The sequence below is a fragment of the Camelus ferus genome, chromosome 3 (assembly GCF_009834535.1).
Source record: "Camelus ferus isolate YT-003-E chromosome 3, BCGSAC_Cfer_1.0, whole genome shotgun sequence".
NCBI classification, from domain to species: Eukaryota; Metazoa; Chordata; class Mammalia; order Artiodactyla; family Camelidae; genus Camelus; species Camelus ferus.
In genome coordinates this window covers 5,388,932-5,415,757 of record NC_045698.1, presented here as the reverse complement: position 1 = coordinate 5,415,757, position 26,826 = coordinate 5,388,932, and the positions used below count along the sequence as shown (strand labels likewise).

The following is a 26,826-nucleotide window of genomic DNA, read 5'->3' as shown; positions in this document are numbered from 1 at the left end:
AATAAGTGGTGGCTTGAATTAATTTTTGAAAAGAGGCGTGATAGAATATAAATAATGAATAAATGAAAAATAGAAAGCACATTAGCAGAGAGAGTGCATTGTTTCATGATTTGCATTTAAAAATAATAGTGTCATTTGTGGCACTTTGCCTTTAATATCTGAAAATCAGTTTTCCACTACCACAAATTATATAATTACGTCTTCATTGAAAAGTATGTTTTTTCATTTGGGATTGCATTATACTGAGAGAATGACATTATATTTAGACAACAGTTCATTTTGGTATCATTTAATTAAGATGGTGCCTGCTAGTAAAAATGTATGTGTTCAAGCTTTATGATGTATTAAAATTCAGTGTTTAAAAAAACTAGCTGTTATTAACATTGGAAAAATAGAAAGGCCCATTTACCATCACAGGGTCTCTTTGGTTTGGCATCATTCTGTGCCTGCTATGATGTATGTAATTTAATATAATGAAATTGCCTTGAATGAATCTTCCTGTAACAGAAGGGGTGAATAGAGAGGGTGTATTTCAGAACAGATAGTAAGTTATTGACAAATAAATGCAAAGAAGAACTAAATGCAGGGAGTTTGTTTGATTGGTTTGATGAGTTATACCAATGACAGCACAAAACAAAGCAAAACACACATAAATGGCTTTGCATGCACTGATGGCCATTAAAAAAAATTCACATTGCGAAACCTGAAAAAACAATTATCATTCCCTGATTAGGTTTGATTCAAACTACGTATGATATACTCAAAAATTACTCCTGTTACTCTGAAAGGCATTTATTTTTAGCTCATATAACAAGACATTTTTAAAAAAAATTACAAAAGAGTTATTTTTAAAGTCTGCCTATATTAAAATTTTACATTAATGCCACATTTTCCACATTCTGTATTTATGGAAATCATGCTGTGCTCTTACTAGAAAAGGCCTCTCACTTGGATAATAGATTATTTATTTGGATTTTTTTTTTGGATAAATCAAAGTGGTGTGGCTGGTTAAACTAAAATGACAGAAGCAATCTATGGTGAGGCACTGAGAAGACACAGGTATGCACTGAAGATCAGACAAAAATGAAACATGTGATGAAACCAAGGAGCCCGCTAAGGCAGGCAACAAGCCGAATTCGTGTAGTGTAAGTCTGAAAGCTTTCCATAAGCCATGCTGAGTGGCTGAGGTCTCCCAAGTGCACCATCCCCTGCAAGCGTCCTGCAAGTCTCCTACCGAAGGAATCAGAGCACTTTGGGACCAGCCACATTGGACTGAATGGGACACTCCGCCAGATCTTCACCTCTTATCTCTCCAGCCAGTGCAGTCTGCTGTAGAGCCCTCTCCTTGATGTACAGCTACCTCAGAAACTCACGTGGAGTCCCCCGAAGGAAGACAAATGTTTATCCCAAACCAGCTGTAGTGGATTTAATCATGTCCCCAAAAGATAGTTTGAAGTTCCAACCCCCAGTAGCAGATGTAATTAACTCAAGGATCTCAGGATGGGATCATCCTGGATCTAGGGTGGGCTGTAATTCTGACGATGGTGTCCTTGTAAGAGAAAGGAGAGGAGGGTCTGACCCAGACCCAGGGGAGGCTGTGTGAAGAGATCCAGGGAAAGGCGCTGCCTCTGTGACCGTGACTCAGAGCAAGAAAGAGCTCAAGAGGAGAGCTTTAAGGACTTTCTTTTTGTTATTTTTTGTTGTTGCTGTTTTTTTTTAGGGGGGGAAGTAGTTAGGTTTACTTGTTTTATTTATTTTTAGAGGAGGTACCAGGGATTGAACCCAGGACCCTGTGTATGCTAAGCATGTGCTCTACCACTTGAGCTATGCCCTCTCCCCTGAGAGCTTCAAGGACTCTGTGCCACTTCTACTCAAACAGCCACCCTGCTTCGTGACCCCTGGACCTCAAATCTCCCCCATCTCTCAGATTCTGTGTGCCGCTGCTCCCCCAATTCCCAGGGGCCCATGTCCCACTCAGGGATGCTGAATTTGCTCTTCATCAGCTGTGGCTTGATGGGTAAAGAGTAAGAAGAGTCTGGAAGAGGCATCCAGACCACATCTGGGACCCTGACGACCCTCACTGCTGTGTTTCACATCCCAGCACAGCCCTGTCTAGTTCTGAGGAACTGAGCTTACATCTTTCTGCGTGGACAGAAGTGGTCCCCGGGCCAGGGTGCAGGCGGCATGTGATTCTGCTTTCTCTTGGATTCTCAACTCTTGCACACAACGACCTTGGCTTCACTCTCAGGCCACTCGACTGCCTGGTTCCGTATCCTGAGTGAGCCCTCCTGGGACACAGACCCTCAACAGCCGTGTGCTGCCCTTTGAACTTGGGTGAAATGTAGGGGATCTTTCTTTTTCAAGAGGCCCTTGAGTTGGCATTTCTACAGAAACTAGATTTCACTGCAGAGCGTGGTAGTCTAGGATATGTGTTACATTTTCATTAAGGCTTCTTAAATATTTAGAGCAATATTTAGCACAGTAATTTTCTCCAACAGCAAGGACACTGCCATCATTTCAGAAAGGACACTCATGGGGCAGGGGAGCCTTTAGGGCAAATGATAATGAAAATCAGTTGCAAAATGTCTGTGCAATTCTTTAAATTGTTTTTTTCCCCTTAGGGGGGTGGTAATTAGGTTTACTTATTTAGTTTTAATTTTTTTTTTCTTAATGGAGGTACTGGGGATTGAACCCAGGACCTTGTGTATGCTAGGCATGCACTCTACCACTGAGCTGTACCCACCCCCTTTAAAACAGATTCAGAAAATAAAATAACTCTAAGGCCATGAATTCTTTTGAAACTTGAAAACCTTACTTCAAGTATCAGCTGTTTGTCTGTAATACAGTCATGTTTCCAGAAGGGTGTCCAGAAGCACTAAATCACAGACTTCACAGTTCTTGTTGTCCCAGAAGACTTGGGACCTTAGAACCGTTCACTTAATGATTCTGGACCGATGGTCAGCCTCCTGGCTCCTCTCAGTATGTCCTCGGTGGGTGCTGGTTAAAGGACTGTGAACATGATTACTCCTGCAGGGAGTCATAACTCTAGGTCTCAAGATGGACATATTACTTATCATCACATTAGTGATGAAAAAGGAATGGCTCCCCGTAAGGCTGGAATCAACACTATTGTGTTAAACTGATGCCCGATCGTAATATTGCATCATAATATTGCATGCTTTTGATTATTTACCTTAAATCAATGAGAGAGCAACTGATCAGTGAGCAGCCATGGGATTCAACATTTGTGTAGTGGCATGCCCTGTGTGTTACCTCGTGATCAATAACAAAGTTGGGAGAATTCAGTTTGATTCTAGGTAATTACAGTGTATTACTGTGAAGCATCCTAGTGATGATGCTGGCAGGAGAGACCACAGCGTAAAGCAGTAGACCCCGCAGAGGGACGGCCATGCTGTCCCGAGGAATGATCCTCTAGGTGACATCCTGCAAGGAAGCCCAGTTCCTTCACATCACATTGTCGGGTTTCCAGAGGGAGGATGTGCCCTTTCTCTACGAGTGAATGCAGAAAGCTGACCAACAGTAGAGAAAGCCAGGTAGCCAGAGCGACAAAGGAAACCAAGAAAAAAGAACAGGACATGGTCTAAGGGGTTAATTGAAAGATGCAGGCTGTCAGAACTCAAGCCAAGGAGCGCAGAACCAAACATCTGGGACATCATGACAGGGGCCGAGATGGGGAGGGCGGGGGGAGACTGGGGTCCTCTAAGCTCTGCAGCGGGACCTTAGCACTGCTCTAGGGAGATTGTTAAGAGCTGCACTGTGGGCTTGAGATTGGTAAAGTCTGCATGGTGGGCTTCAGGGAAGGAAGACCCTTGCCCTACCCAGCAAGATGGAAGGGGACGGCGTTCCCAGGTGCTGGACTGACTGTCACAGATCTGGACTCTGCCTTGACTGTTCAATTATTAACAGATTCCTACTGGGGAGAAATGGAAGCCAGCCCCAAACTCCCAAGTTGATGGATTGCCTCTCAGATAATGTAACTGTTGAGTGATGTGCACATAATTCAGTTGGCACTGCCTCCTCCTTGGTTATTTCCAAATAAATCACTTCGTTGTTTCACACTGTCCATCAGAGAACTGAAAACAAACTTTAGTTGAAGCACAGCCACCTGGGATGGGATGGGTCTTCAGTCTTGGGGTGACTGTCCTTGTTTGCGGGCAGAGAAAGAACATTGTCCTTGGAAGTCCTGCACCCACGGGCTCCATTGGGAGGCCAGAAGCAGGTGCAGAGCCCGAGGAGGAAGTTTCATTTGCATCACAAAATACAATTTCTGCACAGGGGACCATATTTCTAGGGAAAATTACAAGTGACAGCAAAGGTATTTAATACCCACTTCAGATAAGCAGCAGCCATGCTTTCTGAAATGCAGATGAAAACCCCAGGCAAGGGGACATTTTTCCAATTAGCATCTGAGGGAATTCTTTCGTAGGCTTACAAAACCTACATGTTTATTTTGAGACTTAACAGAAGTTCCCTGATTCGCATTTCTACTGTTCACAAAGTTTGCCTCTTAGGGAAAAAAATAAGAGACCTCTCCTCTTTATCCAGATCCAAGCACACACCTTGCACTCCCCACTCGTCCCTTAGGTGATAGGGTGATGCCGATATCTCAACACTTGTTTGCATGTAAATAAGGGCGACAATGCCCATCAGCAAAGTGTTATTAATACAGCACTTTAGAGACGTTATATGAGAAAAAACAGACTTCTTACCTGTCTACCCAGAACAAGCAGTGTGATGAAAAATATAAAGAGAGACACTGATCCCATGGTCTTAAGGTCTTTCCAAATGCCTGGTCTATTAAGAAAAACAAACAGACGAAAACAATACGACAAAACAACATACACACAGGACTTAGAATTCGTGTCTTAGCAAATTTCAGAACCTCTACTGCATGGATACATTCTGCTCCAGCCAAATGCACACACATTTCAGATATACCTGCAAATCCAGATTGCATCAAAAGATGACAAAATAATCCTTATCTGAGAGTTCAGTAAAAGAAAGTCTTCCAAATTAATAGAGAGTTCTTATTTTATACTAAGCTTTAGCAAGCAGAAAAGAATAGCTGAATAGTAATAATATTTTCTTTGTATTTCTGGGGTCAACATGGATAATCTGATATATGACTTCTATTTTTTTTTAGAAATTATTCACAGAAAGAGACAGTATGCTAGAGATTAATAATCATGGGAGACAAAAATGAAGCAGGGAACTTAATTTTTACAAGCTACTCTGGTATATGAATAATAATACACGTTCATATAGCTTTCTGGAAGGCATCTATTTTTTATCCCTCCTTTCATAGAATTTTGTATCACAAAGTCGTAACACAGATGGAAACCCTTGGTCAAGTGCCCCATCTCCCGTTAAGTCCAGGCAGACATCAGGAACCCATCCCTGCCCAAGTTCTCACAGTGCTGGCTGGGGCCCTCCATCCTCACCACAACCTTCTAGGCAACAGCCACCCACCTATCTTAGCTGCCATGTGTGGTGGTCCATTTTATGTGTTAACTTTAAGGTTCTGTTCTTCTGGAGAACCCTACCTAATACAGCATCCAAGGAGAAACCTAATGCCTTCCCCAGGGAAATCCTGCATACGCGGACCAATGATTATTTCCCACATGTAACTGTACTGAGACTTGAAATAGAAAAGTTGACTACACATGAACACCATACCACATAAGCAGCCTAGCTCCTATTTAATCAAGCATAAATATCAGGTAATCAGCTTCTGCTTGTCAGTTGAACTTGCTTTGAGATTTTCCCGCTTCCCCAGAGAAGGTTCATGGGCTAATTAATAAGAGGAACTGATAAAGTCCTAAAGTGCTCGGGTGGGCTTTGAAGTCCGTCACCCACATTGGAATCCTGGCTCCCTCCAGCCTAGTGAGCTTGCACCCCTCCAGACCTCACTTTCCTCATCCGCCCCCGGGGGCACCAGTACCCACCTTACAGGCTCTCTTGGTCACCTGGTCAAAGATTCATGTACCTGGTGCAGAGCCTTACACACAGGAAACACTTCATAAATGGCACTCACAATTCTTAGCATGAACTACACGGTGATAAGAAAGGGGATGGAGCGAGGAAGCCAGAGAAGAAGATAAGAAAACGTGGGCTGGTGAATATCATTAACAGAATGACAGATCCCTGTGCAAAGGAAAGGCGAGGAGCCAGCATGGCCAGTCCCAGTGGCTGAAGGGCTCAGGACCTCAGAGAACCCTCTAGACAGGAGGTGCTTGTACCTGGGGCTCTTTCCTCCTAGCAAGCCAGCGGTGCTGGGGAAATCTGAGCCCGTCAGCCATAAGGAGGTCACCAGTTTCCCTCTGGGACTGACATGAGCTGAGATGCGTCACTTTTCTGTCTCACTAGGACTCAGTTTAAGAAATGAAATTCCTTTTGGAGCCCATGGCAGCACCACTGAGTGGCTTAGGGGAGCAGATGTGTATAAGCAAGGCAGGCTTCCGTGAATTTTAAACCCATTCCCCGCCATGGCCTATTGACAATACTGACAGGATACTGACCAGTTACTAAACGTGGTGCGACACGGCCAACAGCCTAAGAGGCTGGTGCAGGGTGTTTTTAATTTTCACATTGCTTCGTGAACATCCTATTACTTTACAATTTCAGGGGTCTCAGAAAACCACTATGACGTCTCCCCGTTTTCCCTGCTACCCCAGTACATCTAAACTGGGAGTAAAATGGGAGCTCCCAGGTCAGGATCTTACAGTAGCTTCATCAGTGTAACCAGTCAGAACCCAGGCCCCTCTACGTTCCCAGGTAAGGGCCCAGATGCCCCAAACACACCGAGCCATCTCAGGTCCCTCTCACTGATGGAGAGTGAGAGGTAAGACCCTGTTTATGCAGTTGAGGGGCTGGCTGGGTTTTCAGTTAATCACATAGAAAACATACACAGGCAACTTAGTGGGAAAAATCCTTTTCTGGGACTCATCACACTGACGCATTTGAACATTGGTTTAGGGGTAGAAATGCTGTCTACCTGCCAGACCTTGAACCTTCTTGGGAATAGTGGGTGGAGATGGGGACTTGAAGGAAGCGACACGAGGGAAGGCTCCCACTGTGGACTGGACAGTGCATTCGGAAGTCCAGAACTAAATGGACCTAGCAAATGACAAGGCACGACCCAGCCTGTTGGACAGACTTGTGCACCATTCCATGGGTGCCCTTCTTCCTTCTGACGTTCTCTGTCAACCGGGAAGAACTGTATCCTGCTGTCTTGGATTTCATTCAGATTTCTCAAAAGCCGCTTTTATTTATCTCGCCCCAAAGAACTGCCGACTCCAGTGCGAGTCCATCTCTCCTGTGGGCCACTCACAGGCCAGGGCAGTTGGGCTCCTGGAGTTTGAAGGGTGCATTTCACTATCTACAGATCCATGCCTGGGTGCCTTGCTCTTTGGGTGAGTGCAGGAGAGGACGGGAGGAAGAGGAGTGTGCAGCGTGGAGGGACCATCGGAACAGGTAGAATAAAACTCCAGGATGTCTTCCTGGCACAGTTGGGTCCATTGTGTTGATTGTATGAGTTTCCGAGAGTTGCTGAAACAAAGGGCCACAAACTGGGTGGCCTAAAACAACAGAAATCTACCAGTTCTGGAGGCCGGAAGTTTGGACTCAGTTTCCAGTAGAGCTACACTCCCTCTGAAACTTGCAGAAAAATCATTCTGAGCCTCGTCCTGCCCTCGGTGGTTGGCTGGCCACTGCATCACTCAATGTCTGTCTTCATCATCACGTGGCCTTCTCCACGGGTGTCACTGTCTCCACATGGCCATCTTCTTATAAGGATGCTGGTTGTGTTGGGAGGGGGCCCACTTGACTCCAGCAGGGTCTCATCTTAACTAATTACCTGTGCAGTGACCCTATTTCCAAATAAGGTCACATTCTCAGGTACTGGGGGTTAGGACATCAACTGTCTCCTTTTAGGCAATGCAATGCATGCATCGGTTGTATCGGCCATTTATATAAAAACATCAGCGAGCTGGTGTGAGCCCCCCTCAAGTGTTAAGGGTGAAACCCTTTTTGGCCTTGCACATCTCAGAGCTGTGCCTCACTCTGCTACAAAGTACGGAAGACAGAGGTAATGTAACTGAGGAGGGTTCTAACGCTAGGATTCTTGACAGTTTGAGCCAAAATGTGACTTGATATTCTACTTTTCATACTTAAAAATTGGGCTCTGGAGACAGACACCCAAATGTGCCTGTAGCCACACACTAACTTACAGCTGGCCCTCACCCCGAGGCTGTAACGGAGCAATCATTCTGGCCCTCAAGTTTCGAGAGTCCAAGGGAACAAAGAAACCAAACAAATCGGGTTAGAGATGCGGGATTTCTTGGTGAGCCAGTCTTTAATATAAAGCAAACAGCTCCGTGAGCTAAGTGTGACATATTATTCATTACTCTCGGGAGAGAATGCAGCCCAGGTGTGTAGACACAAACATAATTACGTTTCAAAACGTGTTTTCTAGGTGATAAGACACCTCTATTTATTAAGAAAAGTACGGTAAGAAATCTAGTTTCTGTTGTGTTGGTAACAATTCACAAACTGAGGGAAAGTCAGATCCTCCCAGGTCCCTCACTGGGATCAAAAGTAGGCTGACCTCTGGGCACCTGACCCTCTGAGGTCCAAGGGTCATAAAGAAAAGTCCCACAAAGAGACCAGGGCTACGGCTACCTCCCTCCCACGAGACCCTCATGCTCTGCAGCTGATGGATCCTTTCACTTCTGGCTTCGCCATGTTCTACTGGTAAGTTAGGGAACGCCTGGCTTTGCTGACAAGAGTCCTCTGAATCCTCAAGCATCTTCCATGTCAAGTGATGCAAAAAGCTAAAGTTTTGACCAATGTGATGATGCCGTAAGGATGAATCCGCTGAACTTTGCTCAGCCCAGGACTGAGACTTCAATTACAACGTCAGAAGATGACACTGGCCAAAATAGAACAAACAAAAATGCTCCAGAAAGGAAACGCAGGGGTTAAAATGCACAAGGTGAAATAAAGACAGCTGATTGCCCGGTCAATGTATCTTCCCCTACATAGAGGAGCCTGCGGGTCTCTGCTTCCAAACTCTCCTTCTGTCTGAGTTGCCAAGACAGTGGGTGGGACCCAGCCAGGTGATGCTGGCTGGCAATGAACACGGGGATGACAGCTCAGCCAGAATTCCCGTACCTACTGCTCAGATTCAGCAGCAAACCTATTTTCTGATGGGTGGTCTGCTTGTTTCCAATGACTGCCTGAGCTATGAGCAGAAGGGAGAGTTCTAAAACAGCTCAGTCATTTAAAAATACACCAGTCCTTTCCAATGACTGGAAATGCGTCTTTAATGATTAAGAATGCACATTAGTATGTTTTCTTGACCAACTAAGTCACCCCCAAGTCAGGGGTGGGAGTGATCTGTGTGGACAGGTTGTGGTTTTTTGACATACTCCAAAGTTATTTTCTTTCTGGTTTTATTGAGATATTATTAACATATAACACTGTGTAAGTTTATGGGGTACAATGTTTTGATCTGATACACATGTAGTGAAAAGATGATCACTGTAGCATTAGCGAACACCCTCATCACCTCACATAATTACCATTTCCTTTTTGTGGTGAGAATATTTAAGATCTATTCTTTCAGCAACTTTCAAGTACATAATACAGTACTGTTAACTAGAATCACTGTACTGTGTATTAGATCCCCAGAACTTACTCATTTTTTAACTGAAAGTTTGTGCCTTTTGTTCAACATCTTCTGATCCATGAACATGGGATATCTTTGCATTTGTTTGTGTCTTCTTCAATTTCTTTCATCAAAGTCTTATGGTTTTCAATGTACAGATCTTTCACCTCCTTGGTTAAATTTATTCCTAAATATTTTCTTGTTTTTGATGCCATTGTGAATGGGATTGTTTTATTTCCTTATCAGATATTTCACTGTTAGTGCATAGAGACACAACTGATTATATGTTCTTTTTGTATCTTGCAACTGAGTTGAATTTTTTTTTATTAGTTCTAGGAGTATTTTTGGTGGCATCTATAGGGTTTTCTATGTATAAGATCATATCATCTGTGAACAAAGACAATTTTACATCTCCCTATCTGATTGGATATCTTTTATTTCTTTTCTTGCCTGATAGCTCTGGGTAGGACTTCCAGTACTATGTAGAATAAAAATGGCAAGAGAAGCACCCTTTTCTTGTTCCTGATTTTAGACGAAAAGCTTTCAACCTTTCCCCATTGAGTACAACATTAGCTATGTGCTTGTTATATGCCACTTTTATCATGTTGAGATATGTTCCTTCTATACCCAATCTGTTGAGAGTTATCATGAGAAGATGTTGTATTTCACCAAATGCTTCTCCTGTATCTACTGAGATAGATGATCGTATAATTTTTATCTTTCATTCTATTAACGTGGTGTATCACATTTACTAATTTGCATGTGTTGAACCATCCTTGTATCTCAGGGATAAATCCCACTTAATCATGGTGCGTGATCCTTCTAATATGCTGTTCAATTTGGTTTGCTAACATTTTGTTAAGAATTTTTGCATCTATATTCATTGGGAATACTAATCTTTTTTTTTTCCTTTCCTTGTAGTGTCCTTATCTGGCTTTGATACCATGGTAACGCTGGCCTCATAAAATGAGTTTGGGTGTGTTTCCTCCTCTTCATTGTTTTTGATAAATTTAAGGAAGATTGGTGTTAATTCTTCTTTAAATGTTTGGTAGAATTCACTAGTGAAATCATCTGGTCCTGAGCTTTTCTTTGTTGGAAATTTTGGTTACTGATTCAATCTCATTTCTCATTACTGGTCTGTTTAGATTTTCTATTTCTTCATGAGTCAGCCTGGGTAGGTGGTATGTTCCTAAGAATTTATCCATTTCTCTTAGGTTGTCCAATTTGTTGGTGCATAATTATTCACAGCAGTCTCTTATGACCCTTTGTATTTGAGTAGCATCAATTATAATGTCTCTTCTTTCATTTCTAATTTTATTCATGGCTACTCTCTTTTTTCCCCCTTAGTCTAGCTAAAGGTTTGTTTATTTTGTTTATCTTTCCCAAAACCAGTTCTTAGCTTCATTGATCTTTTCTATTGGTTTGTTTAGTTTCTATTTTATTTATTTCTGGTCTGATCTTAGTTATTTTCTTCCTTCTGAACTTTGGGCTTAGTTGGTTCTTCTTTATTTCCTTGAGGTGTAATGTTAGGTTTTCAATTTGAGATCTTTCTTTTTTCTTAATGTACGCATTTGTAATTAAAATTTCCCTTTTGAAGCTGCTTTTGCAGCACACTATAAGTTCTGGTGCATTGTTTTCCATTTTCATTTGTTTCAAGTTACATTATTTTTCCTTTTGATTTCTTCTTGACCTATTGACTGTTCAGGAGTGTGTGTTTTAACTTCAACGTATTTGTGAAATTTCTAGTTTTCCTCTTGTTATTGACTTCTCGTTTCATACCTTGTGATTGGAAAAGATACAGGGTATAATTTCAATCAATGTTGCTAAGGCATGTTTTATGACCTAACATGTGATGTATCCTGGAGAATGTTTCGTGTGTGCTTGTGAAGAATGTGTATTCTGTTACTGTTAGATGGAATGTTCCATACATGTCTATCAGGACCATTTGGTCTAACGTATATAGTTCAAGTCCAATGTTTCCTATTTGACTTTCTGTTTGGATGTTCTAATCATTGCTGAGAATGGTGTGCTGATGCCCCCTACCATTATTGCATTGCTATCCACTTCTCTTTTCAAATCTGTTAGTACTTGCTTAATATATTTCAGTGCTCTGATGTTGGATGTGTATACATTTATGATTTTTATATCTTCTAGATGGATTGACCCCTTTGTCATTACATAATGACCTTTTTTGTCCCTTATTACCATTTTTGGATTAAAGTCTATTTTATCTATGTAAGTATAGCTAGCTCTGCTCTCCTTTGGTTTCTACTTGCATGAAATATCTTTTTCCATTCCTTTGAGTCTACGTATGTCCTTAAAGCTGAAGTGAATCCTTATAGACAGCATATAGTTGGCTCTTGTTTTTGTTTTTTTGTTTTTTGTTTCTTAAAACCATCTAGCTACTTTACATCTTTTAAAGGAAGAATTCAATCCGTTTACACTTAAGAGTAAAACTGATAGGTAAGGACTTACTAACGCCATCTTATGAATTGTTTTCTAGCTGTGTTTTAGTTCCTTTCTTCCTTGATTTTATGTTCCTTCAAGTTTTGCACTGTTATCTTCACACTTGAAGCAGCAGTCACTTCCTGCAGCCTTTACTAACTGTCTCAGGGCTTAAATACCTTCCTTCCACCCTGCTAGTGCTTTGAGGCTTTCTGTACTTTCTCTGGGTACATCACTCCACCTTTCTTGCTCCCTCTCGTGGAGGAGCTTTAAGCTTGTATGCCTTCTCTCCATCTCGCAATGCACCAGTCCAACTGAAGACAGTCTCCCATTTCTCTTCCAAGCAGAATTTACTAAAGTTCAAGTCTGTGGTCTCTCCATGGCCCTCATATTTGGGCCAGCCTTCTGTGCGTGCTCAGTCGCTGTGTGCCAAAACTCGCTCTCGACGCTGCCATCAGGAGGGGATATGTGCAGGGAGCTGACTGCGGGGCAGGGGTGTGGGTGAGGCACGTGGAGCGATGTAGGTGCCTCTGGGCCAGCTGGGGGAATCTGTGGGTGAGGTGTTCCCAGAGGCTTGTGGATGGGCTTCTTGATAAAGGCTCCAGTGTAGTTAGCAGGGTGTCCCCTTAGTGCCCTGAGAGTCCTATCGGCCACTCCCCCAGCTTCTTCCTAACCCCAGTCATGCAGCTTGGGACTCACTCTGGATGGGGCAAGAGAGACATGGGCCTCTTGCCGGGAAAGAGCCAGGGAAGCCAGGGGCTCACCCACATGCTCCCGTTTTCCCTTGCAGGAGAAGTCAAGGACTCAGAACGTCTCTCTTGGTCTTAAGCTGTGCCATCTTGGGAGAGGGGTGATGTGGACAGAGTCATACCGTTTCTCTTACCCACTTCAGCGAGTCCAGCCTCTTCTGCCCCAGTGGTGTGCTGGGCCTCCTCCTCTGGAAACCTGGGCTTCTACAAAGGCTCTTTCATCCATGGGTCACTTTTCCAGGGGCTCCATGGCTGAGAGAGGCTGGAGTGAATCACATGCTCCTTCAGGGTCCATAGCCAGGGTCAAGGTCTGTATGCTGCTACCCAACACAAGGGTGGGCAGGACTCCTTCTGGATCCAGCACGGGGCTGGGTCCCACAGCTCCTACAAAGGCACTTTTGTCCATGGAGAGATTACAAATTATTGTTGGGGGCAAAAATGAGTGATGTCTTATTGTGCCATGGTGTGACATCACTCCTCCCCCACCCTTTGGGGTCTCCACAGTTCTTCAAGGTGTTTCTAACCCAGGAGTCAACCCTGGGTCACTAGCTCCCAGACAACAGGTTCCTAGGTGCACTGTAGGAAGTCAACCTCCAAGTCTCCTTTTGGCCTCTGGTGAGACACAACTGTCTAACAGAGAGATTCTGTAAGTTCTTGAGAGCAGAAACTATATTTTATTCATCTCTACGTGCTTCGACTCCAGCAGTCAGGCCTGGGATACACAGGGTGTTCAATGAAAGTGCATTGTAAAAACAAATGGATGAATGCACCAATCACTGTGTTGGTTTAAGACCTAAGGGATTTCATTTCTAGGGACTCTTTCCTCCCTTGGCTGGACACAGATGCACCGGAACCCTATGCAATCTTCCAGAGAAGGAGGACCGATGTCATCCAAGGACAGACGGCTCTAAACCTCATGCCTTTTCAGAGTGTTATTCACAAATGCCAAGCAAAACATTCTGGGGCTGCAAATGACTAATGTAATAAAGGATAGGCTCTTGCTTAGAAAAGAGCCCTGGAGGCAGCTTCAGGTCAGGAGAGATAATAAAAGTGGGGCTGGAGAGGTAGTGATGGCCTTTTGCTATGAAGATAACGATGTGCCCTGATTAACGCAGTCAGGGTTTCACTCTGTAGAGAAGAGAGGTTTTAAGTGGGAAGAACTGGTCCTTCCATGCAATCAGATACTGTGGGGCTGTGCTCTGGGCTTTGGCCTCATAGATTGAAGAGTAGATGATAAAAAGTAAATATCCTTTCCAGTCTATGGGCCCAGGCTCTGTGAAATCTCTTTCCTTCCCTTATTCTCAAGACAAACAAAACAGCCTAAAAATTGAGTATCTTCCTGCGATGAGTTCAAACCACAGGGCATTTTCTTTTTTAGGTTAGATTAAAAAGTAGGTCACTAATGGTTGCCATGTATGTATGTATGTATGTATGTATGTATGTATGTATCTATCTATCTATCTATCTATCTATCTAATAAATAGTATTGAGCTATACCCCATCTCAGTTGCTTTTAAAGGAAGAAAAGAAAGCTTGGTAGAATTTGAGTAGCCCTAAGGCAACTTGAGTTTTTGTTAAATTAGGTGGCTCAGACCACCCGCCTCCTTCCTCTGCCTCCCAGCTCCCTGCGAGTGGTGTCAGCCACAGAGAAGCAGACACGTGTGTTCCTTACTTGCTGGGGCTGGCACTGGGTGGGGGCATGAGGAAGACGAAGAGAAACTGGGATATTACATTTGAAAGTAATTTCCAATCTTTTCAGTATTATTTTGGATAGATGATGGGCTTGAATTCAAATCTGGAATAAATTTCTTCTTCATTTAAAAGAGGAGACTTTAAAGAAATGTCAGGTGTTTTGGAACACCTTGGGACCACCTGCCCCAGGGTGGACGTGCACTGCTCCTGCCTCTCCGCGGAGCATAATCACTGCTGCAGATCTTCCTCCAGGCTTTCTGGTGAGCTCAGCGCCAGCTGATCTCTAACTGGGACACTGTCAAAATATTACAACATATCGAAGTCTAGCCTGGGGGTTTTCCATGAGACACCGGAAAAACAGAGAAGGCAGAACAATTCCACACTGAAGCAGCTTAACTCGTGGCTCCCAGTGACACTTGTTCTTTTGAGCATTTCCATCATTATCCTTGATTTGGAGCTGTTGCTAAGTTCAGGAAGTTAAACGTACGCAGACATTTCTACCAGCGACAATCCAGAGCTTCTGGATGACACTGGGTCCTGGATATCACTGCTGCTTACTTATGCATCTTATTTATATTCTACCCACAAAGTATTCATTTCATTAGGCTAAGTGTCCACACAGAGCTGGCTAATAGGCTGGACTCCTTGTTGCCCCTCTGCCTCCAATCTCCATCCCCCACACCTCTTCAGAACAGAAGACATATTTCTAGCACTCAGGGATTAACATAATGGGGAATGATAATTCTCATCCATTGAGACTTTTCAGTTCTGCAAGAAAAAAAAAAAAAACCTCACAGGAAAAATCTGACAATGCCTCACAGACTCCAGAGCAAGCTTTTGTCATGGGAAGGGAAAAGTGTCTTCAAAACGAAAACAGCTTCCAGCAATATCAGTGGTCATCACCATCACCATCACCGAGTAGGACATTTGGCAACCTCAGCGGTGCCGGCTGAGGGCTTTGGGAGACCATGTCATGGAAAAGCGCCAGAATTGCTGTTGACTGATTCAGCAAAACATCTTGTACCACAGACAAGATGGAGGACTCTTGTAAATGCCAAAGAATTAAGAAACATATTTTTTCGGACTTTCTAAATACCAGACACTTCTGAGCTTCCTTCACCATGAGGTACTGATCAGAATCACATGATGGCAGGTGAAGTGAAGGACCAGGACATCACTGGCCTCCATTCTAATGGATATTTTAATGACACACTTCCTCAAGGTAGTCTTTCGTTCTCCTGAAAAATTGGCTTTCTTCATTCGTGAATCTCTAAGAATATCTTTGATATTATGTTCTGAATTACTCACTGGTTTGGAGTTTCTCTATGCCTTCTCCTCCTGTTTTCTGTACAGAGTCAGCAACAAATTCCCTGTTGGGTTGTCCATTTTTGATGTCAAATCTGGCTCAGAAAAGGCCCCCGAAACATGGTGAACTCACAGGACAACACCACTGTCCAAACTGTGTGTTCATAAGATGGCCCAGCACCACCCTATAAACAGGCATGCCCTCTCCAAGCTTCCTCTTGAAGTTTAAAGGTTTAAGCAAAACTGATGTCGATTCTGAAAAGTCACATCTTCAAGGAGCCTCTGGCTTCGGGGAAGCAGGTGAGGCGAGACATTTTTCTGTCCGGCATTTAGGCTCTAATGGTAATTCAGGACCACACGCCCGCCTCTTATTCATTCATTCAACAGATGCTTTTTCAGCCTGCTCACCGGATGCCAGGCACAGCTGTGGGCGCTGTGGGTGCCGGGTGGTGCTTGGTTCAGACCTGATCTTGCCTTGATTTGAGAGTGTCTAATAAGCTCCTCAGTGTGTGGACCACAAGAAAGAGGTGAGCAGACCGCAGACACCTGAGACAATTCATCCAGAGGGGCGCTCTCCACTTTTCCGGCAGGGAGGGCTGCTCAGTCCTCATACACACCCAGAGATGACAGCTCGGTGGCCATGTGGGGTCAGTCCAGAGGCCGAGGTGGGCAGCAAGGACACTGACTGCCACAGCCACGCATGATCCCAGAAGGAGGACCAGAGCAAGGATAGGAAACCAGGAGTGAAAAGGAGGCAAGGACACAGTGAGCAGAAATAGGTCAGAAAAGGGATGGGACCAAGAACGTGACTTCAGTGACACAGGACCAGCTCGATCAGAACAGGAAGTGCTGCCCGCACTGCATTAAGCCGGCTCTCTCCCTCCGTGAGGGGCACCCCTGGCCTTGGGACTGAAGGATGCCCAGTCTCAAAGCACCATCTCAGACCAGCTTGACTGACTGACTGATTGATTCAGGATTCTAGTTTCGTATCTGAAAGAACTGCATCAACAAAGCAGATAAAGGATGAAAAATCCTCCATCAGTTCTTTGATGAGGGGTAGGGTCTCCTGAATCTCAGAAAAGAGAAAGAAAGCATGACATTGATAATGAGTCACAGGGCTGCGCCAAACACACACTGAGGTTGGAGGAATTGGAATTCCAAGCTCTGGCTCTCGAGGTCTCTCTTTTAGGGGTGGGTTTTACACGCATATTACAGAAAGACCGTTAATTTTGAGGTATTATGCTATTATGTCAGTAATTTCATCTTTTGGCAGAGGAGTGCTTCTGGGAATATTGTGGCAGCTCATACAGGAATCAGAAAGTGCCAGAACCTTACGGCCAAGATTAGACAGACAGGAACACCCATCCTAGAGAGGATGCTGGCTTACTAAGTGACGGCAGGTCCCTGAGGCTTCTCATGTCAGCCCTCCCTAGCTTTCAGGTTATTATAAAGATAAAACCAAGAGAGCAAACACAAAAAGATCTTGAACGAAACAAAAGGGCTTGACAATCAGACTCCTTTTCTTCAACCAAATCCTTACCTTACCGCTGCCGCGGTGCTAATCAGAGGTGGTGCGTCTCTCTCGGATCCCCAGAGTAATTCCCTCCCCATCAGGAACTTGCTAATCTAGTTTCTTATTCAGCTTTGGATGAGTACCATACTCAGCAGCTTTAAATTTAATAAAGGGAAATTTAGTAGTGTCCTCAGCTGTGCATAACGATCGATAATGCTGCATTTACTTAGGGATTCGATCCAGGCTTTCTGGATACAGTCGAGAAATATTAAAGCATGTTTGGCTGGCGATTTTGAGAATTTATTGGAAAATTAACTTCTGATTGCATTCTCATCTTGGCTAAGGAATCATAAAGTTTCCTTAATGCAATTATGTATTTTTGCAACTCCACTACCCTGAGCTTGACTACAGATTAGGAGGGTTTCATGGTGTGGCGAACGATGAAAATTAAATTAGGTGAAGAGAATGCATTGCAATTGTGTTTCTAAAAGTATTTTTATTGGTAAGAAATGTTTACATGGTAAGGCGCACACCTTCCTGATACTGGCCCCCTCCAGTGGAGAAGTGGCCATGCGTTGTCAGCACAAACAATCTTTTCGGAGCAACAGATCTATGCAAATATTTAAGGCATTTACTTTATGTTAAAAGAAATATAGAAGTATTATGGAGGATTATGCAAAGTATAATAAAGTATAAAAAAGTCTGAAGCCTGGTGGGTCCAGAAATAAACCTAACATTTGATACAAAATGTGGTTTTGCTGTTAAGATGTGAAATGGAGAATATTCTGATTAAAACATTTTTTTTTTTCCTCAGGCAGGGAACAAATATTCACAATAAGCTTAGAGATGCAATTTGATCACAGGAAACTTTTCATAAACCCAAGTAAGTAGACTCTCACTCTTGAAACACCCAGTCCTAAGGCTGGCAGAGTAAACACAGTCACATCCTTTCCTGAAAGTCAGTTTCTTCATAGAACAGAGAATTGCCACAGTTGACAGAACTCCCTCCACACAAGGATGTTCTAGGAAATCTTCAGTAAGAAATTCGCACTATAACTTGTGAATGGAACTACTCATTTTCCCTGTATTTTTGTGTTTATGGATTCAGCTTTTCTGAACGAGGGGGCCACACTGCCTGACAGGGCATATTCTTCAAAGTCTGGAGGCATTTTTGGTTGTCATGACTAGGGGTGGGGGGACTGTGTCTGGCATCTTCTGCTCAGAGGCCAGGGAGGCTGCTATATAACCTTCAATGCACAGGACAAACCTGCACCCCCAATCCCCTGGAAATTATTCAGTCCAAAATATGAATAATGCTGAAGGTGAGCAAAAAGATTCTTCTTATCAACACAGTACGGATTATTAACATCGTCTCTCTAAACTATTTCATATCTTCTAGTTATAGACTATAATACCTATCTACGTAATCTATCATAAAAACACACATCATCTTCCTGAATCATCACTTCAGAACTCACACAACGAATCCCGAGGGCTGTGCTAATTTGCATTTACTCCACACACACTCACGTTATCAACATCCCATGAAAGAACAAAGGAAAGAGAAGGCAAGAGGAAGCAGGTTACCTCTCAAACAGGACCTGGCTGTAGTCGTCCAGGAGGTGGGCGTGAGTGTGCAGGAAGATGGTGTTGTAGCCCACCAGCGCCACCATCATGATCAGCATCTTCAGCTCGTAGTTCACGCGCAGGAAAACCGAACAGGAGATCAACCCCAGGATGCAGCTGTATATAAAGTACTGGGACAGGGACAAGGTCGCATGAGAACTTAGGATCTCTCCTTCCTGGGAATGCATGCGAAGTAAACATGGGGACCACCTCCAAGCTCTCCTGCTCAACTCGTAAACTGACTGTGAAAGCAGATGCCTTTTTCTGCTTTTGGATCCAGTGATAAATGACTAAACCCATTTGATTGAGACAAGAATTACTCATTACATGGTGTCTCACCCACCACAGCACGTTTAATACAAATTATCATGCGTATTGTCAAATACTTTTCAGAAATAGTTTTTAGAAATCTGTATTGAAGACATGTTAAAGGCAAATGTCAACAAAGATGAAAACAACTTGCTTTGTGGAGATGAAAACCATGCACATTTACAGATTAAAACAAAATTACAAGACAGAATATTCTGTGACCTTTCAATTATCTAATTCATTAGGAGGATACAAATTATTATAGGTAGTTCTGTTAAAAGTGTAAGAAATCCTAGGCACTTGGTTAAAAGGGAAATTGTGTGTCAGAGGGACTATCCAGAACAGAAAGGATTTTAAAAGCTAAAAGCTTTGGCCAGGGTCAGTCTTGACCGCCCTGGAAGTGAACAGGCACTCAGTGAAATCCCAGGACCAAGTGTGACGAAGAAGCCGGCGCGGGCCGCCTTTTATGGGCCATTGGAAGCAGCCCGCAGGCCCGCCCCGTATCAGCGCTTTTCTGTCTATTTACTACAAAGAACATAGTCAAGACAGGACAGCCCTGGATTCAGTCCTGCTCCAGTCGCTTACCAGGGGAGCCACAATGTCGTCATCTGTAAAATCCCAGTAACGTCCTCCTATTGCTCACTGAGCAAGTGAGGCTGGGAGCCCACCGCCCCGCGGGCCCGGAGGGGCTCGCTGAGTGGAAAGAGGTATCATTCTCACAAAGCCTTTGCTTGTTCTGTGCTGGTTTCTTTTTAATTTAATTTTTTTAATTAAAAAAATATTTTATTTTTTTTATCCTGGTGTTTTTAATAACAAGGGTTGGCTACTATCTTAGCACTGCCGCAGCAGGATTAGCACTCAGTAAAGTTTCATCACTTTAATAAAACATAGATCTGACTGATTTTTTTCTTTTTTTAAAATTGAAGTATAGTCAGTTTTACAGTGTATTAATTTCTGGTATGCAGCACAGTGATTCAGTTATACATATACATATATATATATATTCCTTTTCATATTTTTCTTCATTATAGGCTATTACAAGATACTGACTACAGCTGCCTGTGCTCTGCAGTAGGACCTTGTTGTTTATCTATTTTATGTATAATAGTTAGTATCTTGCCTTTTAAAAATAGCCCAGTGTGTAAACTACTCCATTTTAGTTTCATTATATGCAATAAGCTTTGTAAAAACTGCTTATTTTTGTCATTCTATCTCTTAATTTTATTTCCCCAGCTAGGGTCATCCACAGTCAGCCCTGGGAAAGGCTACTGGTATCAGTTCATCAGTCCTGTTCTTGGGGAAGAAAAAGTCAGAAAACGAGCTGCAGTGGTCCCACAGTGCCCTTCCTTCCCTGCGGGAGGCACCCAGGCAAGAATTAACCAGAGCTTGCCAGTGAGGACTCCGAGCTGGCACTTCACCTTCAGAAGGAGGACCAGCAGTTCCCCTGGGTCCCACAGCAGCTGGGGCAGTCTTTGAGAAGTGAGGCGTGCCTCGGCCGGGGAGCCTGACAGGTGGTGGCATTTTAGGGGATGCCAAGGGTTTGTAAGCGCAACCTCTTCGGCCACAATTACCTGACGTCAGTTCTCCACTATTCAGACCACCAACCCCCCACAACAGAGAACAGGGAGAGGAAGAGAGGAAGTGTGTCCTGCTGGGGCTGTTAGGCTGACAGAGAGGAATGCCAGAACGGGTGGCCTGGGAGACACTGGAGGGGCACCACTAACTCAGTCTCACTAACGCAGAAGGTGGGAGAGAGGCAGCCTGTGCTTGGAGACCAGCCCTCATTTACGGGGGACTTCTGCCACTACTATGTTAATTCCTCAATCACGGAAATACTTAATGACCGAGGATCACCTTCTGAGGGCAGGTGTGAGGCTCAGTGACCCACGGGGCACCAGGGCTGGGGCGGCCTCTGAGAGCAGCCCAGGGAGCCCCGCGCGCCCCCCCAGGGGCCCTCCGCCCAGGGTCTGCGGAGCCTTACAGCCTGATGCGGTGGGCTCCTTTCTGGTGAATCTAATAAAACACGGGCTGCAGCTTTGTATGCCTTCTTTCTTTAGCTCATTTTTGGGCTAATCCACCATCATATTTTTCAAAGTATCAGTCCCCACCGAGAGTTTGCCAAGCCTGGGTTTGTAACCTGCTCTATGAGGCAGCAGGCGGCGGATTACAAACAGCTCTTGAAAAGCCGTGAAATCGCCTTGGGAACAGGCAGCGAAGGAAGCTCCGACTCAGCGTCTCCCCTTCAACAACAAAGCAGCTTATTTGCACAAATAATGAAAGGCATGTCTGTGGGATGAGGCGAATACCCACTTTGAAGAATTCTTGTGAGGATTAAATGAGATAATACAGAGCACAGAACAGCATCTGGCCCCTGGGAAGCTGTATACATTCTGAAACTGGGGCTCTTTGTAAGAGTTGGTTTTAAAAAGGATTCTGCTGCTAAAATTATGCTGAAAACCTTTCTGATGATGAAAGTTTCCAACAGTTCAGCCTAACTGAGTGAGCAGACTGAGGAGCCCCTTACACAAGTGTGTGTAGCAGCGTGTGCATTTGGGGGACTGAGGGCGGTAGGGTTGTAAAGGTTTTCGGTAACAGCTCTAGGTTTAAATATGCGCCAACACCTGTAATATATGCCTAGGAGTTCACCTTCATTCTCAGGCTTTTAAAACGCTTTCACATTTCAGGGACATCTACCCAGAAACATGCGTCGACAGGAAACAGCCTTTCAGCGCATCTTGTATTGATGTATCTGTGGGAGGGAGTGAGCTCGGCACCCTCTGTACCATCATCCTGAAGCCCCTCCTGGACCTTTCCTATTAAATACCCTTTCTAGGACACTTGGGGGCCACGCACAAGGTACTGCGGGAATTCATTAAAGGTAGGTTAGGATCCTGCTGGTATCTTCAGAGGGAGCCCCAAAGAACACCTCTCTACCACTCAAGGCAGCCCAGCGCGGAGATCACTGGTTGTCAAGATTCTGGCTGTAGGCGCCTGAACTGACTTCTGCTAGGACATAATCATTTGTACTCTTATTTTTATATAGGTTTGTTACAGTTAATATAATTATGAGTTAATTTTGTCTTAGTTACTATTTACTATTAACATTAGTTACTATTAAGTTAAAATTGGTTCCTATTGTCATGAACACTTTTCACACATTCAGTGAAATCAGCCTGCATTTTCATACCAAGGGAACAGCCACTGTCATCTTTGTAATTTACTAAAGCATCTTTTGGCCTCCGTTTCCTCGCCTGGAAAAACCGGAACTCCCAATATCTAACTTACAGTATAGATCTGTGGATGAAACGATATAAATGCCTTATATAGTGTGGACTGACAACATGGCAAAGATTCTTTCTGGCTGATTCTGTTTTCTGACATTTTTAAGTGACTTTTTCTTCTGCTACAGAAGTATCTGATGTTAAATATTAATGTACAAAGGACCGATATAAAAAGTAAGGGTCTCCTGCAATCACGAACATCCAACCTGAGCTATGATTAATTTTTTTGTCTGTCCTTCCAGCTTTTCGGGTGTCATTGCTACTTATTATTGGTATTATTATTTTAGGAAATTAGGAATGTGTTGTTTGGAATGATTTTCAATGACACTTTTCAATTAATAACTTACAGGTATATATTTCCATGTCCTTAAATACTTTTCTACAGCATCTTCTATAGTGGCGGGATATAATTAAATCGTATGTTCATAACAAAATTTAAACAATTAAATTTATTCTAACTTTTAGGTTGTTTGCTTCCTTCCATTGTTTTTGTTGTTATATAAACACTCTGATGAACACTCCTGTAGCTAAATCTTCGCACCTTTAAAATTAATTTCTAAGAGTTGTGTTGCAGGGTAAAAAGTATGCCTGTTTCTACGCTTTTTGACTATCACAAATGACCACCAGGAAGAGCGGCACCACTTCTCATCTCCTGCCGCAGTGAATGTGGACACGCCTTCCACCCGCTGTCAATCAACCTCGGACATCACGGAAGGCGGGCTTTGGGAGGAGTAACTGAGGCATCATGCGTATCCGCAAAACGGCTTTCCCGGCGTTCCTTTCCATCCATTTAGACGGAAGCCAGGCTGTTTCGAAGCTCCTCGGGGATCCCTAACCTTGCAAGTTAATAATGCCATTTCTGCACAGACAGTATGTGAGGACGCAGGGCCTCCTTGGCAAAGCTCACCATAATCCTCTTTCTGAGGATTTATTATTGGAACAACAGTAGCCCTGCTGACTAAGTCTGACCTAGATTTTACAGTCTACTGTGTGTTTTTTTCGGAATCTGTTCTGGTTGACGAAAGGTGCCCTTTCACTATCTTGGGTTTCTAATGATTTGTTTCTTTGAAAATAAGATATCACACAGACTTTCTTAAATGAAATTCATGATGATGACTTTCCTGCCTTTCGGGGTGCCAAGGATGGTGAGCCGTTCAACTCAAACTCTGGATGGAGAGATTACAGAAAAATGATTTGCCAGCTATGCTTTTCTTTCCTGTGAAAAAGCATCTTCACTGTAAACCGTCCAAGAGTCGGGGGGATGCGGCGTGGGGATGGCTCGCAGGCACGGCCCCTCCACTGCCGATGGACTGTGTGCTGGGGCCTCCATCCAAGGAGGAAAAGCCAGGCAGTTTACATCATCCCCTAGAGAAAGGGGCTCCGAACTGCCCACACTGAGATCACAGCCAGTAAACCCTCCCCAGGAATCCCATCTCTCACTGTTCACATAACTGACACAGAGAAGGCAATCCCCAGTGCTCACTGGGGTTCACAGTCCTGCCCCAAACGAAGGCCAGGACCCCGTGGACAAGGCACAAAACTGATGCTGTCCTCTCATCCTGAGCCTCTGGGGACACCATGTGGACGCTGCTCTCTGGCCTCAGAAACAAGCCTGGCTTAGGATCAAAGCCTAATATCAAAGGGACAAACCAACGAAAGAAGAATGAAGAAAGGAGATCTCCTTAATCATCATAGCTCATGGAGTTTAAAAAATTGGGAGAAAGATGAAAAAATACACATATTGAATGATCAATTTCAGTGCCCAGAAGAGCTCATTTAGCACTCTTGAAACTGATTATGTGAGACAAGCCAAGTGGGAAGAATTTATGCTACTTTAGATGATTATTCAGAAAATGAAAAGGAAGGTATCAAATTTTTGTTTTTATTTTTCTAATGGAAGTGCTGGGGATTGAACCCAGGACCTCGTGCACGCTAAGCACACACTCTACCAGTGAGCTATATCCTCCCCCACAAAGTTATTTTTTTTTGCACATGAAAATTCATGGGAAGAAAGAAGTTATTAAGCAGCAAATAACTGATTTAACTCTTTTCACTTAAATGACTAATGTGTTAGTAAGTTTTGAAATTTCAGTCGAGGCCCTTTTCTTGGACATCAGTTAAAACGGGCCAGTTAGCAAGGATTATTTGAGGATATAATCACTTGACACATCTGCAACCAAAGGAAAGAGAGAAATGTGAGCCGTGGGCCTCGTCACCACAGAGCCAGGAAGCTGACTCTAATTCACCAGGATAATTAGCACAACCTGTAAGTGACAGACCCCGAAAGTCAGTGACGTACAGTCGAATGCTACGTGCTGGGACACAGGCTATAAAATGCAGCATTCAGGGGAGAAACACGAGTCACCCATGAGGGCCTCAAAGTGCCACTGCCGGTTTGCACATGAGACCTGATGGGTGCCCGTGGCTGGGACTTCTCTGCTGAACACTGGCAGTTTTCCCCTGGTCAGGACAAACTCAGGTATTGAAACCAAAGACGAAAAGTAAAGTCTGTCCCAGACGAGGAGGTGGAGCCATGCCACCCCGCAGGGAACAGCACACAGGAGACAACAAGAGCAGCAATGAGCGAAGCGTTCTTACCGGCAGGAAAAACAAATTTTGTGCACGCAGAGTCGCTGCCTGATTATTTAAAGCAGAAAGACTTGTGTTTGACGCGTTGGCCATTGGAAGAGTCGTTTCCTCTGACTCCGAATCACTCAGGAAAAACTGCAAAGAAAGTGTTTTTCTCAATGAATTCGTGCAAAAGAGACTAAAGAGACAGGAGATGGGTGTTACGTTCACTAACGACCAGGCGTTCCTTCGGCGCAGTAAACAGGGTTGTGTGGGCAACCCAGCGTCTCTGTTAGCGGTGCTGACCCCTTCATCTCTTCTTTTTTCTTTTCTTTTTTCCTTTGGAGGGGAGGTATCTATTTATCTACTTATTTAATGGAGGGGCTGGGGCTTGAAACCACGAAGCTAAGCACGCACGCTACCCCTGAGCTAAGCCCTCCCCTCCCAGCTCCTCTCGGAGGCTTTGAGAGTCTCTGTTGAGTAAGTAAATCACACTGCTATGCTCTGCACGTCATAGTGAATTCCAGACCTACAGGATGGATGCGGAAGAAAACAGAAGCACCTCTGTCAAACATCAGTTTTAAAATGCACACAGCACAGGGCAGGGAGCTTCGGTTAGAATTACGTGTGAGGCTGACGTCACCGCACTCAGACCCTCGACCCTCCACTGTGACATCGGAGTCTTCACGTGGCGTCTCTGCAGCATCTTCACCAACTAGGCTCAGACGTGGAATGAGTCAGTGCAGTTGTATGAGGTTTTCATTTTAAGAAAATAAGTTCATTCTGTGGGCAAAGTGCACTAACAGACACCAACATCTGTGTCTGTTGCACGTGAGTGCTTGGCAGCCCAGGACCTCGAGGGATCACGTTTGGAGGGGATGGATGCTCTCAGGACTCTTAGAAAGGGGGTCCTGATGTTTTTCTTTAAAAAGGAGTAATCCTGAGAAAATAAAGGTGATTCGTTCTCATATAATGGCCACCAATATCAGCAGCCAGAAGGAAAGTGCGGCCAGTCCGCAAGGTGGGAAAAACTCAGCCTCTCTTTTTCTGTTTCTCTCTCTCCCTCGCTCTCCTCCTCTGTCTGTCTGTCTGTTTCCGTTTCTCTCTGTCTCTCTCTTTCCTGGAGAAGCGTCAGCACAAACTGTTCAGGTGACTGAGGAGCAGTCACTTTCTGTATCGTGGCTGAGGGTCAGAAAAGTGTTCAGTACAGGTAAACCGGAGAAACCACTGGGCCCAGGTTCCCTTTACAAAAGAAATTTATCTCATCTGTGAAACTAGGCTGGCTTTTCTGCACGGGGCTAACCATCCAAACTCAAGGTCTAAAAAGGGAAACGTCCCTGTATCGTTTCCGTGATTGCTTTTGTTAGCCTCCTCCCTTCTGTTTGTTTCCTTTGACAAGAGTTCTTGTCAAATACCTACAGTACTTTACTTAGGTAAAGAAAAAGCCATTTATTTTGTATGTCCTTGAGAACGTTTCCTCTCAGATGCCAGGAATGATACCAGATACCCATTTTACCATTCATAAAACACTGCAAAATGCTGATTTAAAAACCAAATAACTGTATAGATTTCTTTATTTACTAGTAAAGAATTTATCAAAAATGTCACAACCCCCGGCTGAAACATAAATGTGCTAATTATTTGAGAAAA

At 43.9% G+C, this 26,826-nt stretch overlaps 1 protein-coding gene and 1 long non-coding RNA gene across 4 annotated transcripts in view; one reads left to right on the top strand and one right to left on the bottom strand.

The window, feature by feature from the left end:
• ADCY2 (adenylate cyclase 2) overlaps nucleotides 1-26,826 on the bottom strand; it is a 379,164-nt gene that overhangs the window by 33,105 nt on the left and 319,233 nt on the right. For all 3 annotated transcript variants that reach the window (XM_032469849.1, XM_032469844.1, XM_032469848.1), the window contains 3 exons: nucleotides 25,207-25,332; nucleotides 18,980-19,149; nucleotides 4,731-4,815 (listed from right to left, as the gene is read on the bottom strand). In XM_032469849.1, coding sequence (XP_032325740.1) covers nucleotides 4,731-4,815; nucleotides 18,980-19,149; nucleotides 25,207-25,332 — 381 coding nt within the window. The remainder of the gene's footprint in view (nucleotides 1-4,730; nucleotides 4,816-18,979; nucleotides 19,150-25,206; nucleotides 25,333-26,826) is intronic.
• Nucleotides 7,708-25,166, top strand: LOC116660418. The gene is made up of 3 exons (XR_004315918.1): nucleotides 7,708-7,786; nucleotides 12,935-12,944; nucleotides 25,156-25,166. It is a non-coding gene; the product is annotated as an uncharacterized LOC116660418 (long non-coding RNA).